The 13,981-nt window shown below is 38.2% G+C and overlaps 2 protein-coding genes across 2 annotated transcripts in view; both read right to left on the bottom strand.

The window, feature by feature from the left end:
* The window catches only part of LOC130134482 (phosphoglycerate mutase-like protein 4), a 48,480-nt gene extending 35,616 nt beyond the window's left edge, over positions 1–12,864 (bottom strand). Inside the window, exon 1 of the mRNA XM_030611034.2 lies at positions 12,740–12,864. Coding sequence (XP_030466894.2) covers positions 12,740–12,864 — 125 coding nt within the window. The remainder of the gene's footprint in view (positions 1–12,739) is intronic.
* On the bottom strand, positions 8,613–12,941 carry LOC115685895 (phosphoglycerate mutase-like protein 4). Its single transcript, XM_030611031.2, has 8 exons — positions 12,800–12,941; positions 12,565–12,667; positions 12,055–12,175; positions 11,382–11,432; positions 11,188–11,298; positions 10,795–10,926; positions 10,314–10,389; positions 8,613–9,029 (listed from the first exon to the last, which is right to left on the bottom strand). Exons 1-8 carry the CDS (start codon positions 12,837–12,839, stop codon positions 8,809–8,811), a joined length of 855 nt encoding a protein of 284 aa, XP_030466891.1. The 5' UTR covers positions 12,840–12,941; the 3' UTR covers positions 8,613–8,808.
* Between the last annotated feature and the right edge of the window lie 1,040 nt (positions 12,942–13,981).

Raw genomic sequence — 13,981 nt, 5'->3', positions numbered from 1 at the left:
TGGTTACGTTAATGATCCCAAATTGAAATCTCTAACGCCCTTTCGGTACCTAAGAATGATATAATGTCTAACGTGTCACACAAGTTTCCGAGGCCTATCCACTAATCCTATCCATTCTAATTGCGGGGAAATCAATCAAGAATTAATATGCACAATCAATGTCAATCAAGCCAAACAATCCTAAATTGTCTCTAAAAATCAAAATGCACCCAAAAACATCCAAATCCTAATGAAGCCCTAAAGGCTTATTCATTCCATGATTTGTGTCTTTTTTAGAGTTTTAGTGTTTTTTAGGGGTTATAACCCTTGAATTTGAGATTTTCTAAAAATGCCGCTTGGGTACTTCCAAAAATTCAAATTTCACTTTCTAAGGTTGGCCACAGTATTTTTGAACCATTCTGTGAGTTTTTGAAATTTTTTTTTTCGGAAATTGAATTTCTGAGAATTTCATTAACCGAGAATTGATTTTTATTATTTTTTGAAATTTTTTTTATGAATTTTTGAACTTTTTTAGATTTTCTGATTTTTTTATGAATTTTTATGGATTTTCTAAAAATTTTTGAATTTTTATTGAAATTTTCCAACTTTTAAAATTTTTCTGAAATTTTTTTTAATTTTTTTACTTTTTATGATTTTTTATTGATTTTTCCAATTTTTTCTAATTTTTTGAATTTTGAATTTTTTTTTAGATTTTTTTATTATTTAATTTTCCCGCCGAAAATGGCGAACTGGACCGGCCCAATTTTACTCGGTTTGGCTTGGTCAAACCGGGACTCGCCGGCGCGGGTCGGCGCTCCGGCGAGCACAGCACCAAATCGGTGCCGTTTTTCTTTCTCTTCATTGTGGCATTTCCTCGAACAGGTGGTGTGCATGATTCTGGTTCAAATGTTCTCGATGCCGTCGGTTCAAGGTCACCTTCGACGACCTTCCGGCGGGATTTTAACCATTCTAATTGGTGTAATGTTGAGTCCATATCATCCTCCAACTATCTAGCCTCCTTAGTTCGTCGTCGAACCATCGCCGGTCGGCGAAAAACTGATCTAAAACACCTAACTCGAAACAGTTCTAACAATTGGTTCTAACATTCAGATCAATAAATCTAGCGCCCTAGCCATTTCTATCGCTCAAAACAATCATCAGAGCATGAATTATAGTCAAAAATCACTAACTTGAGCGATGATTGGTCACAAAAACGCTCCGACGAGGTCTAGGAAGCTCCGGCGAAGGTTTTCATGGACGGCCGACTCAGTCAAATGCATAATCCCATCCAAGTTGCAATCAAACAATGTAAAACATGATCAGGAACACGTTTTAGACATCAATAAACTCAAAATCACGAAGAAAATTATATGATCAAACATGATTGAGCTCAAATACATATTTTGGATTTTTGTCAAAACGTAATTGTAAACGAACTTTACCTTCTTAAATGGATGTCAAATCTGAAATTCTGAGAGGTAAGAAGGCTCTGGAACGATTCCCCGACGTTTGTTCTTCAAGGTAGTGTTCTTCGTATCATCGAGAAAGTCCCAGATTGCCTGGCCGAAGCTCAGTTTTAGAGCCTCTCAGTCAGCTTTGTCGCATGTTTTCTAGCGAGGAGATTCACCATCGGGATCGATTTGCCGGCGCTTTTCCGACCGGAAAAGTGCCGATCGCTCGATCTCAGGGAGTCTCAACTCACTCTCTTGCTCAATCTCTCTCCTCTTCTCTCTAGTTCTCTCTCTTCTCTCTTTTTGGAATTTCGTCGAACAGCTTGTATGCATTTCATTATGTTTCTTACACTTTTGTTCATCGATTTTTCCCGCCCAAATTCAGTTAGAACCGACCTCCGATCGGTTGGATCGATTCTCTAGCGCCAGCTAGAGATTCTCCAACTGGCTAACTCAATTAAAACGTGTTAAATTGATCGGAGAAGGTCGGCAAAGTCCAAGGGCTGAAGATATTTTCTGGGTTTTATGGGCATTCTAGGCAAACCGGGTAAGGAAGAAGACTGACCGGGTCGGATCGGGCTGACCCAGTCGACCCGGCAGGCCCGGTTTTACTTAAAAATTCGAATTAAGTCCAATTTCGACCAAATTTCCCAAATTAAACCCCAAAATTGAATTCCTCATCATATTCTAAACCCAAACATGTTATATTTCCCAATTTTTTGTCATAATCATGTCCAAGATTTTCAAATTTTTATACTCGGGTTAGTAGGTTTTTGTTCAATTCAATGTCTTAACGACCCGATTAGGCAAAATTGGTGCCAAAATTGAATTACCCACATCTGATTAACCCTAGAAATGATGATCTTATGGTTCAACAATTTCGAATTGGACACGATTCCCAATTTGGGTTTAAAAATTCCTAATTTTCAATTGAATTTTGGGGTTTTCTGATTTCTTTAACAAATTGTGCAATTGGACCAACCATTATGTAATTCAAGGTCCCAGAATCATTTGTTGTGAAGACACCATGACTTAAAAATGACTAGAAAAGATTTAATTGCATTTTTGGTTCAATTCGGGTTTAATTTTGCCCAATTTTAGGAAAAACACATGCCCGATTGATATTTTTCAAAATTGATGATTCATTAATGAAATTGGATTTAAAATAAGACTAATGACTATTTTTATGGAATTTTCTGATTCCATTTGCTATTTTTCATGATTTTCTCACTTATTTTGACTAAAAGAAATTAAAGAAAAATTCAGGAAAATGCTAAAAAAATCATTTTTGGTTTAGAAATAGGTTTCTAGGCTTGGCCAAGATTTCTAATCCTAATTTTGAGATTTTTGAAAATATGAAAAAAAATAAAGAGCTAAAAATCGGGTGTCAACAATGAGTGCATCAGTTTGGGATAAATTTGGCATGAGTGCACCTGTTTGTTGTTTTTTATGACATAAAAAATTATTTTAAGGTAAATGTGGCATTGATGCACAATTTTAGGGTAAATGTGGCACGGGTGTACCAATTCGGAAGTTTTTATAACACAAAAATTATTTTGGGGTAAATGTGACACGGATGTATCAGTATGGGGTTTTTTGGGACATTAACCCTACACATTATCGTTTATTCAAATATCATGAAAGTTAGCGTGATTATATATTAAACCACGCCTTCATCTAATAGCTTAAGCTTTTAGAACAATTCGTTGTATTCCCACAAAATCTCACATGGTATCAGAGCTGAATGTCTTGATTTCAAATCTTCCAAGGCCCCATTTGTCTCCCCAATTAAATATGTCCACGCTTAGTATTAGACAAAAAATGACCAGACTAAGTATGAAGGAGAGTGTTAGAGTAATTATATATTAAACCACGCCTTCATCTAATAATTTAAGCTTTTAAAACAGTTGGCTGTGGTCCCACTCCCACTAAAACTCACTATAAATATTCTTAACATACTTTAACTTTGTAATGTGTCGGGGATAAAAGATAAGGTCGCAACGCATGGCTTTAAATTATGTCTCGAATGATAATGAGCACGTATATCAATAGGAATCATGATCCATGCAGTCTTCAAGGTAAATTTATAGGATACCTCAGTTTTTCCTTCATTTTCTTCTTTTGGATCCATAGTTTTCTTTTTTCACTAAAGTGAATGGAAAGACTGTGGAACAATAAAAAAAGGCGTGACAACAATAGAAGTCACGAATAGATAGAGTTCAATAATTGATTAGGCACAATGGAGAGAAGGGGTGATCGGTTCTAAGATGGGTCGATTCTAATATTGGAATCTGAAATCGAATCGAGCATGATTAGTTTTTTTTTGGTAACCCAGGGAACCCCGGCACGGCCGACAGCCGGGAGGTAAACCCTGGAGGCGACACGTGCTAGCCACCACACACGTGCACCGGTTAAGTCACCCTGCGACGCCCGGGATTCGAACACTCAACCTTTTGCGAGAGGAAGAGTGCCCTTTCCAGCAGCGCCACCCAGACGGGTGGTATCGAGCATCATTAGTTCCTAGTTTGTAGAATCAATAACCGACCCACCTTATCCTGAAACCATACAGGACCGAACCCACCAATCGGATCTGGTTTCAAGGTCGGTCCTAGAATCGGTGACTTCTTTTATTCCTTAGAATGAGAGTTTTCCAACATAGTGCTTCAAACTAAAAATAATTTACTAATTAGAGGGCTTCAAATTAAAAAATTAAAAAAAGTTAAGAAGTTTTGGCCTGTCAATCAGTCTAGTCGATCCAGTTTCTTTTATGAAATCAGGAACCTGATCGGTCATTCCTGATTCCAAATATTTGAAACTAGGAATCACCCAAAATTGATGGTTTAATCCGGTCCGGTCGATTCCTAGTTGGACAGGGACCAGTGCACATCTCTAGTGGAGAGCTCATTTATTCCAACTTCCCAGAGGATTCCAGTTTCATTCAAGCTATCCCGTCTCTTCTATAGCCGTGGGGGTTCGAGCTGGTACAGAACACCCATCCTTAGAGCTTTGATGCCGGCAAACCTTCCCCTCTTTCAAGGTTGCCGCTTAGCACTCCCATCAGTTGGCCCAATCGACGAAATTAGAGGCTTCTACCCATGTCGCATATTCTTACTCTTATAGAATTATTTACTTCCTAAACCTAACTTTCAAGAATCGTCGAATACAATAAACTACCTCCATATAAGCTTTCCGTGCAAATACCATAAGGATAGGTTCCCATCAATATATAATATTACACGTATCTTAACTGCTATTAATTTCAGATTAATTTGAGAACAACACTTTGTGTTTTGATTCTTCTTTAAGCCGAGTTCTTCTCAGTCATGTCCACGGTAAGAAGTGGATCTCCAAGCGGGAAGATGGTGACGGTGCTGAGCATTGATGGAGGTGGCGTGAGAAGGATCATTCCCGGTACGATCCTTGCCTTTCTCGAATCCAAGCTTCAAGTAATAGCATCCACTTATTTTATTTGTCAATATTTTCTTTGTGGATGATGTTGGACGGTCGACAACCAACTAGTATACTATTAAGTGTGGCAGTCTCCCATCCTGATTACAAGATCGGTATGGGTAGCTCGGTGAAAGCTGGGTGGGGAAGCTTTCTGAAAGCTCCATAAACTATCGCGGATTTGATGGTGATGCAATTATGAAGAGTTTGTCAAGTATCATATAAAATTAGCAATATCCCTTGTCACATTGTAGCTATTATTAGGAAGCTGTATCAGATTGTGTCGCAGAGTCAACATGAGCACTTACATTTATATGAATAGTCTTTCTTTTTTATGGTGATCATATCGGTGGTTTATAGTCAACAGAATTTACAGGAACTAGATGGACCAGATGCGAGAAATCATGTCACTTTGACATAATTGCAGGGACAAGCACAGGTGGATTGATGACAGCCGTGATTACAGCACCATATAACGACAATTATCGCATGTTTGCAGCTTGCGACATTAATAAATTTTGCTTGGAACATAGTACTGAAATATTTCCCTAGAAAAAGTAAGCAATTCTTCGAGTCACTTGAACATCAAGGAATAATTTAAAAGGGCCTAATACCCTAAAAAACCAAAAACTTTAACTTGATTGCACTATCAGGACTCAGCTATATCACTTACTTTTGTACACTTAATCTTTCACACGATTACTAAACGGCAAGATTATCACGGAGAAGATCTTTCAAGAGAACGAAACAATATCAACAGAGAATGCAGCTCAAAGCAAATATTTGAATTCTATATTGTGCTCTCTAACATTTTGGCTTGGAAGCTTTTCTCTTAAATAGACATCTTAAATCTTCCCGTTGGAGATGCGTGAGAAGATCAATTGGCCGTTATAGATCCGTTGGTGTTGTTGTCCGAGGATGGGATTGCCCATACAGTCTATCCTGAATAGTTGTAGGCTACCTAAAATAGCTTCTGCAGCTACTGTCCTAACGCTAATTGCTCTAACATTTCTGACAGAGGCTTGCTTCTGTTCCCCGATAGACTTCCCAATCTTCCGTTGTGCAGCTCCACCCTTCAACGACTATAATAGTGAACCAACGGTTATACTCAATGATCCGTTGCTATAATAGCATGAATGACCTGATCTCTTCAGCTTCGATGAAACATCTTCATGTTGCTGATCTTTAGAAATCCGTTGCACCTAATAATGATGCTCATCTTTCTAATCATTCCAAGCATATTGGTAATTTTGACTCTACCAAGCTGTTTATCTTCATGATCCTTCCAAGCTTTACCAAAAATCATCATTCTAGGCTTGTTCACCATCACCATGTCCATCCAACTATTCACCCAATCTTTGTACCTCCAAGCCATCATGAACATCCCCGTTCTTCTCGACTTGTTCACTCTCGATCAAGATCCTTTCGGATGTCCCCCTTATCTGAAGATCTTCTAACTTGTAGACATCTTCAATTATTCAATATTTTATTCACTTAGGTATTGGCAAAGCACTCTAGATAGTTATTAGAATGTTCTGGTGCTGTTTATGACAAACATCTGTATCTCGGCTTGTGCATATATCACCTAGCACTACTCAATCAATACACATATTAGTAGCCTTTGATTGTCATTGTTATCGTTAAAACAACATAAGAATTTTCCCAACAAATACCACGAAAAACCCAAAATTAGTGCACCTGTGACAAATTTACATCAAATAATATTTTGACCACCAAAAGCCCTAAACTGGCACATATGTGATAAATGTACCCCAAAAATAATTTTTTAACTACTAAAAATCCCAAACCGGTACATTTATGACAAATTAACCCTCCATTAGTTTCCGTTAAATTTGATTAATATTACGAAAGATCACAAAATGGTACACCTTTGACAAACGAAGGGTAAAACCCCAAACTGGTATACTTGTTAACTACCACTTGTCATCCAACTCAGTAATTTAACAGTAAATTTTAACGAAAACTAATGGTGGGTAAATTTGTCACGGGTGTACCAGTTTGGGGTTTTGATGGTCAAAAAATTAGTTTGGGGTAAATTTGTCACAAATGTATCAATTTGAGGTTTTCCGTGGTATTAACAAAAAAATAATAATATGTATATGTTTATGTCACGTATGCATATGTTTTGCGAGCCTTAATCTTTTATTTGAGTAAAGTTGGAATATGTACTTTGAGTAAATTATCTGTTATATTGTATATTATTTTATATGAATTTTGCTCTTTTAAATAAAATAAAGACGAAATTCTTTATGATATAAAATATCTGGACTTCATCATAATTAGAAAATTTCTAATTGGTTTTTTTTATGACATAGAGATATTTAAAACAATAAGGCTCCGTTTATTTCGAGGAAAATGTTTTTCGAAAAGTCATTTTCTTGGAAAATGACAATATTTTCTGATGTTTAGTTAAAATCTGAAAATGAACTGGAAAAATGTTTCTGTCATTTGGTAAAGAAAATCTTGATATTCCTATATAGACCTGCATTATTCGGGTGGGAAGATTACAATAATTGCTCACACAAACATCGGTCGTGCTAGTAGGATGGCTGGTGGTGATATGGACAACTTTCACAATTTAAAAAACTTGAATTCGAATTTTTTAATAATTTTTTTAATTTGTTATTTTTTCTTTATTTTCCTTTTCTTTTTCTTTCTTTCTCCGCCAGTGGCTGAACCGTCCACAGGAGAGGTCGGTGAGGGTCGACCTCGGGGCGAAGGCTTGAGCTCGTCCAAGGTCGACGAGACTAGAGTTCCAGCTTGACCACGTCGGATTTGGTGAGGTGGAGCCTCATTCGAGGCCAACAATGCTTGAGCTCGTCGGGATCGAGCGAGGCTCGAGCTCGTCGGCCTTAGGTCGCCGGCCCTCTCCCATGACCGATCGCCCGCCATCAGCGAGGCCCGGGAACAGACGGAGGAAGAAAGAAAAGAAGAAATAAAATAAATTTTATTAAAAAATTCGATTTTTTTAAAATTGTAAAAATTGTACATGTCATTGCTAATCGTGCCGTGTAGAACATCTGACGTCCATGTCAGCAATTTTCGGGCCTAGCATATCCCACGCACCGGTGTCCCGAGCTCGGCCTCGATGGACTTGGGCACGTATGCTAGGATCTCGGGCGCCACTTAGATGATCCTAGGCCCAGCCTCGACAGACCCAGGCCCAGGACACCGGGGTCCCGGCACTACTGCCAAGGACGCGGGAATGAGCATTGGGGTTCCCATGCCCAAACATAAAGTTGCTTGTCCACGCGCTGCTATCTAGTTATATTTTGGAAAATAACTTTTGATTTTCGAAAATGGAAATCATTTTCCTAAATTTAAGTTTTGGTAGAAAAATATTTTCCAATGACTCATTTTCCTACGCGAATCAAACGTCGGAAAAAGAGGAAAACGTTTTCCTGAAAATAGTTTTCGCGAAACAAACGGAGCCTGAGGGTATGACATACTTAATAGGAAGAGTTACAAAAAATGGTAGAATTTGTTTTAATTGCTAATTTGAAATATTCAAGCTCATTAAAACTATATTTTAAAACAAAACTTTTCTTCATCCTTTTTCCTTTTGTGTTCTGCTCTTTTTTTCTCTTTATTAAGCATATTTTCCAAACATATGCTCTGTTTTTTTTTTCTCTTTTTCAAATATTTAAAATTGCCCTTTCAGTAGCCATGTTAGAACGGTTGAGTTAATTAAGGAAAAAATGACTCGATTTCAGAAACGACAAAAACTAAAGGATCCAATATCGCAAATTGAGAATTCAAGGACTCAAATTGGACAAATGGCATAACATGAGGACCAAGAATGAAATTATCCTTTAAGACAATAACAAGTGAGTGAATCATGCCTCTCAGAAAGGCTTATCGTACCTCATTACAGGTAGGGCTACCGGAACAGCATCCAGAATAGTTTGATCTAACCAGAACTTCTATCCCCACCAAACCCTGTTCTCAGATATTCTATTTGGCTGAGATGACTAACATCACCTCCGGATTTGAAGACCCAGTTGTCCCCATCGGACAAGTGGAAAATGTTGACAGAAGTATTCAAGAACCTCACAGGCGGTTTATTTGGGCAAGCCCGCGTATAAAGCGTTCGGAGTACACCACCATGAGTGACCGCTACTACTCGCTCTCCTGCGCAGTGAAGATAAGTTTTATTTGCAATTTCTGTTTCCAGCTTAAATTGTAGGAGAAATTCTTAGTGAACGGAGAGCGCATTTAAATCATGTTTGTCATTGTCCTAGTCTTTCTTCTTCAATAACAAAGCAAGCAAACCAAAGAAAGAGCATTTAAAAGCAAAGAGCATCTGTAAAGTCCTAGGAAGCATTAAAACAACAACTAAAGCTGTTCACCAAGTCCTGTGATGCTTAGTTTTCGAGACTGAAAAAGGTAATCCGGGAAAAACTCCTTTAAAAGAAGCTGCGGAGATTCTAACTGGCAAAATATGAGTATTATAGTGCCCAGTCAACACTATTCAACGAGTGTAAAAAATCACTATGTGGATGGTATAGACCTCTAAAGACCTTGCTCCAAAAAGTATATGGGTTTTGAATTAATCTCCATGTTTGCTTCCCTAACATTGTCTCATTAAACTTGATTAAGTCTCTAAACCCCAGTCCTCCATCTGTTCTTGCTTTCAAGAGCTCCCATTTTCTCCAATGCAAACCCATTTATTTTCACTGTTTTTCCACCAAAACGCTGCAATCTTTCATTCAACGGCATGACAAATATAAAGGGGAATTTTAAATATGGATATTGCGTACTGTGGTATCACTTGTACCGCCACTTTTAACAGAATTTCCTTCCCTGCCTTTGATATCAACTTTTCTTTTCAGCCCTCTAATTTTGAGTTAACTCTTGCAATAATCCAGGCAAACATCTCCTTTCTAGAACAGCCCCAATTAGATGGAATTCCCAAGTATTTCCTAGTCTTTTCTATCTCAGAGCTCAAATTGCGTCTCAAGTTCTGGGGGCAATCTTTGCTGAAAAACATACCTGATTTGTTGAGATTAATGGCCTGCTCGGAGCAAGGCAAAACCGCGGCAACATCCAGACACTCAGAAATTTTTCCATCCAGAAATAGTATTAAATCATCCGCAAACAGTATGGAGAAGTTTCAGTCTTTGAAGATAGGCCACTGCAAAAGAGGGTGTAATAAGGTTGCGGATCGGGTTGTTAAAGCCCCACCGCAACAAAGCCCTACCTTTGAATAGGTATCTTATCCCCCCTCTACTCTTTTGGAGCTGCTATGTTCTGAAGCTAGTACTGTCTTCTCTCGGGCTATTACGTAATGAAAGTTATGGAGCTTTTTCGACCAAACAACACACACTAAGCAAGGAGCCACTTTCATGTATAAAACTTTGGTTAGCAGAACACTCCACAATTCTGGGGAATAAGCAACGTAAATAATCTCTTTACCTTTGTGCTTTATGCTAATGTTTCGCAAACTCATAGTGCAGCGCTGATAAAGCTGATCAATACTTTCACCACCACCCTGCGTGCAGAAGAAACAAGAGAAACACTGTTAGGCATTCCACTTATGAACCAACTTGAACCCTGCAGACTGCCAAAATCTTAATAAATGTTTATGTTGTAATCCTTTGTTTTGTAATGGCTCACATGAGACATTCGAGCTTTACTATGTTTTACAGATTAAACAAAAGAAAGGGACTGAATCCATTAAACAGTCAAAAGAATGGGACTGAAATTCTTATAGCTGTGTATACAACATATAGAAAAGAACATGTCACTTGAACCATTGAACAACTCCAACATCAAAAACTATAAAGTTGGAAATATCCACATTATGCATAGTCTCCATACTGAAAGTTAAGTGGCAAAATGAAAATTGATCAAAATCAGGTGCATTATGTCAAGCTCTGTGCAAATCAAAACCCACCGGAATTTCTTGATCCGTCTTCTGCGATTGAAGGGCTTTATAGGCTTCAGGACAGACACTAGCTGCAACATGTGGCTGAAGGCCTTGAAGCTCCCCAAAATTTCTTTCCCGTAGACCTGGATCCGTGATAACCTAGATTCTCATTTGAAAACAACATGCAAGGTATTTCAGAGGACCCAATCATTAATTGAACTGTAAGAATGAACACAAACTTTTACAACATTATGAACTTTCCAACAAATAAAGATAACATGTAATGAAAAGTTTTAGCTCTACATTACTATCTGAAATATAGGTATACGTTGGGTTTTGTAACACTAAATGGATAATGCCAAAATTCACGTGTAATTCTCATAGATATAATGCCAGATCAAGAACAGTCTCACTACATACCTCTAGTCCACCACAAGCAGTTGCAATCATATTTGCCGTCTCCAAAGCTCGTTTTAGGTCAGATGAGTAAATTGCAGAGATTTTACCTTCTCTGTACAGCCTTTCACTCACCTTTCAGGGAAAATAACAGAAGATGTTAATAAACCTATTGGTCAGTCCAAAGAAAGGGATGATATATCACAGAAAATACTCACTGCAATTGCTTGCTGCCTTCCAATTGCATTCAATTCGACATCCAGAGTTCCCTGTTAAATGTAATGAAATAAAGCAATTTGAAGGTAGATAGAGAAAGAGGCAGAAACCAGTTCTTAAGCAAAATGCATAAGATGGCAGATATCAGCACAATTAGAGATATATTTGCTTAAACCCACGCATAAATGCGGAGAAACCACAACTCAGTAATGCTTTTTCTCTGATCTTATTAGGCACGTCCTATCATGGAATGAATATTGATCACTTTATCACAAAAGCTGTAATAGAAGAAATAAAACCTTAGCGGTAGAGTGTACATATTCTTTGCCATTACATCTTGTCTATCATCTTTTGGGCTCACCCTGAATGTTACCTTGCCATCACAGGTTTCCATTTTATATAGGAAAAGAGAAGCATGAAAATCAACATAGTATTCTCAAGCAAAGGCTTGTACTGGTGGATTCACAATGCAATTACAGATATATGTAGCCCAATGCAGCTACATAGCTTGACAAGAACTGATGTCATTCACCAAAATGATGCCTTTGCACTGTAACCTATTCGTTTGTCACAAAAGGGCAAATATCAAATAGTACTACATGCAACCGTCTATATGGTAATCAGCAATTTCTACAAAATTAGAAGGCTAGAGAGAAATCCAGAACCATAGAAAACCTGAAATCTTCCATCAGCATTCCAGTCCGTTTCACCGTGACGCACGACAACTATTTCAGCATAGTCTACTCCAACTGGAACCGATTGCGCATTGCCATTGCAGTCCATATCAGCAGCAACCCTGACAAATACCCGGGAAAAGAGAGTACAGGTTAGCCTCAGGCACTTGAAGACAGAAGCTACCACAAAAACAAAAAAGTAAAAGATAAAAAGACGAACAGGGAACGCAAATTCAGACACTCCCGCGGTGACATTCGTCTGGAAAACGGTCCGAAAGACCGGAAACAAGGTGAACGAAAGAAACAGCGCCGAAAGTCCTCTCGATCGATACGAACAGTCAATAGATCATTTGCTTTATTAGCAGCAAGTCATTAACATGACAAAAAACAGAACACCCGCCCAAAAATAACTTAAGCTCACTGATTCCAGAGGTTTTCATTCCTCCAGATTGGGCGGAACATCACGACACGCAAAGGAAAAAGTGGGCGAAAATAGAGGACAGGGTCAGACCTCGAGTTCGAATCCGACATGGCAGGCACGCAATTTGGCTCTGCACCTAGCGTCCTCGATCGCCGTTGAGCGCTGAACCGAGTCGTGAGCGATGACGTGCGAACCGTTTTGGCGAATAAGCAACGGAGACCCATTAGTCTCGAATGAAGTTTCTGAACATGTCATAGCCGAAAACATTGATGCGGAGGCGTTGGTAGTCACCTCGGTCCTCCCAGTGTGAACGATCAATAAGTACACGAGAAGTTGCAGACCAACGCGCTCGTCTTCGTCGTCATCACGATCTTTCGCAGGAAAGTTCATAAACGACCGATGACGGAGAAAGCAGAAGGCATCCCTTTCTCCACGGTCTCGAGGCCTTCGCCTTCCCGGTGCCAACCTAACCAGACCAAATGATTCTCGAAAAACATTATAAGATTATTATTGTCTTTTTTTTTTTGTCGAATATAGTTCTAATAAAAAAAATCAACTTTGCTTCGACGAGCGTGGAGTCCACGTCACCTCTCTCTCTCTCTCCACTGCCGTCATCACGGCGGCGGTTGAACACCACAACCACCGTTACACTGGGCCCCGCAATTGCACTTGCAGAGAATTTTGTTTGGTCGGGATTCCATCGAATTCACTCGTTTGATTTTTTCATTTTCTAAGTTATGTAACTACTTGTGTTCTCTTGAAACTCTTTTATTTGTTTGGAGAGGATGGTCGCTTTTCTTATTTGAATATAATTTTTTACATATTGTAATTTGTTCGCAAATTAAAAAAAGAAAATCACGCATTCGAAAAGAAGCGGGGTTTTGTCATGATACTTTAGGTTGCTTTTTCGTTATTTCAAGTATAATTACGAGTCTGTTTTTTTCACTAAGAAATTTCTGTCGTTGGAAAATATTTTCATGAAATTAAGATTTGGAAAACATAAATCATTTTCCGATGTTTATTTGTTGTTGAAAACAAGTTGACAAAACAAACTGATTTTATGGTATTTGATAATAAGTGCATCCACTAAAATCAACTCATATCGACACCTTCTTTGTCTATTCTGCAATCTATCAAAATAACAAGAATTACATAGAAATTGAAAAAAAATTATGAGATCATATTTGTAAAATACTATATGCGACGGTGTTTTTGAGAATGTAGAAGAACGTGAGCATCAATGAAGTATATTTAAGAAATGGGAAAAGTGCCAAAAAAGTCCTAAATTCTTTGCATTAGTGCCAATTTAGTCCTAAACCTTTTTTTGGTGCCAATTCAGTCCTAAACCTTTTGCATTGGTGCCAATTTAGTCCTAAACCTTTTTTTTGTGCCAATTAAGTCCTAAATCTTTTAAATTGGTGACAATTCAGTCCTAAACCTTTTATTTTTATGCCAATTTAGTCCTTCCGATCAATTTTGACCCGAATTTGCCGACGTGGACGCCTGC

Source organism: Syzygium oleosum, unplaced genomic scaffold, assembly GCF_021117445.2.
Source record: "Syzygium oleosum isolate NSW1041296 unplaced genomic scaffold, Sole_v2.1 Sole_v2.08, whole genome shotgun sequence".
In the NCBI taxonomy this organism is placed as follows: Eukaryota; Viridiplantae; Streptophyta; class Magnoliopsida; order Myrtales; family Myrtaceae; genus Syzygium; species Syzygium oleosum.
The sequence above is the reverse complement of the archived record's forward strand: the minus strand, read 5'-3'. Positions and strand labels throughout refer to the sequence as shown.

Excerpts from the sequence above, each read along its gene's own strand:
- LOC115685895 (XM_030611031.2), bottom strand. The coding sequence starts at position 12,839 with ATGACGACGAAGACGAGCGCGTTGGTCTGCAACTTCTCGT. Across the intron at positions 12,668-12,799 it reads GTTGGTCTGCAACTTCTCGT|TTCGCACGTCATCGCTCACG; the intron begins GTACTTATTGAT and ends TCGCCAAAACGG. Across the intron at positions 11,433-12,054 it reads ATGCTGATGGAAGATTTCAG|GGAACTCTGGATGTCGAATT; the intron begins GTTTTCTATGGT and ends TACATTTAACAG.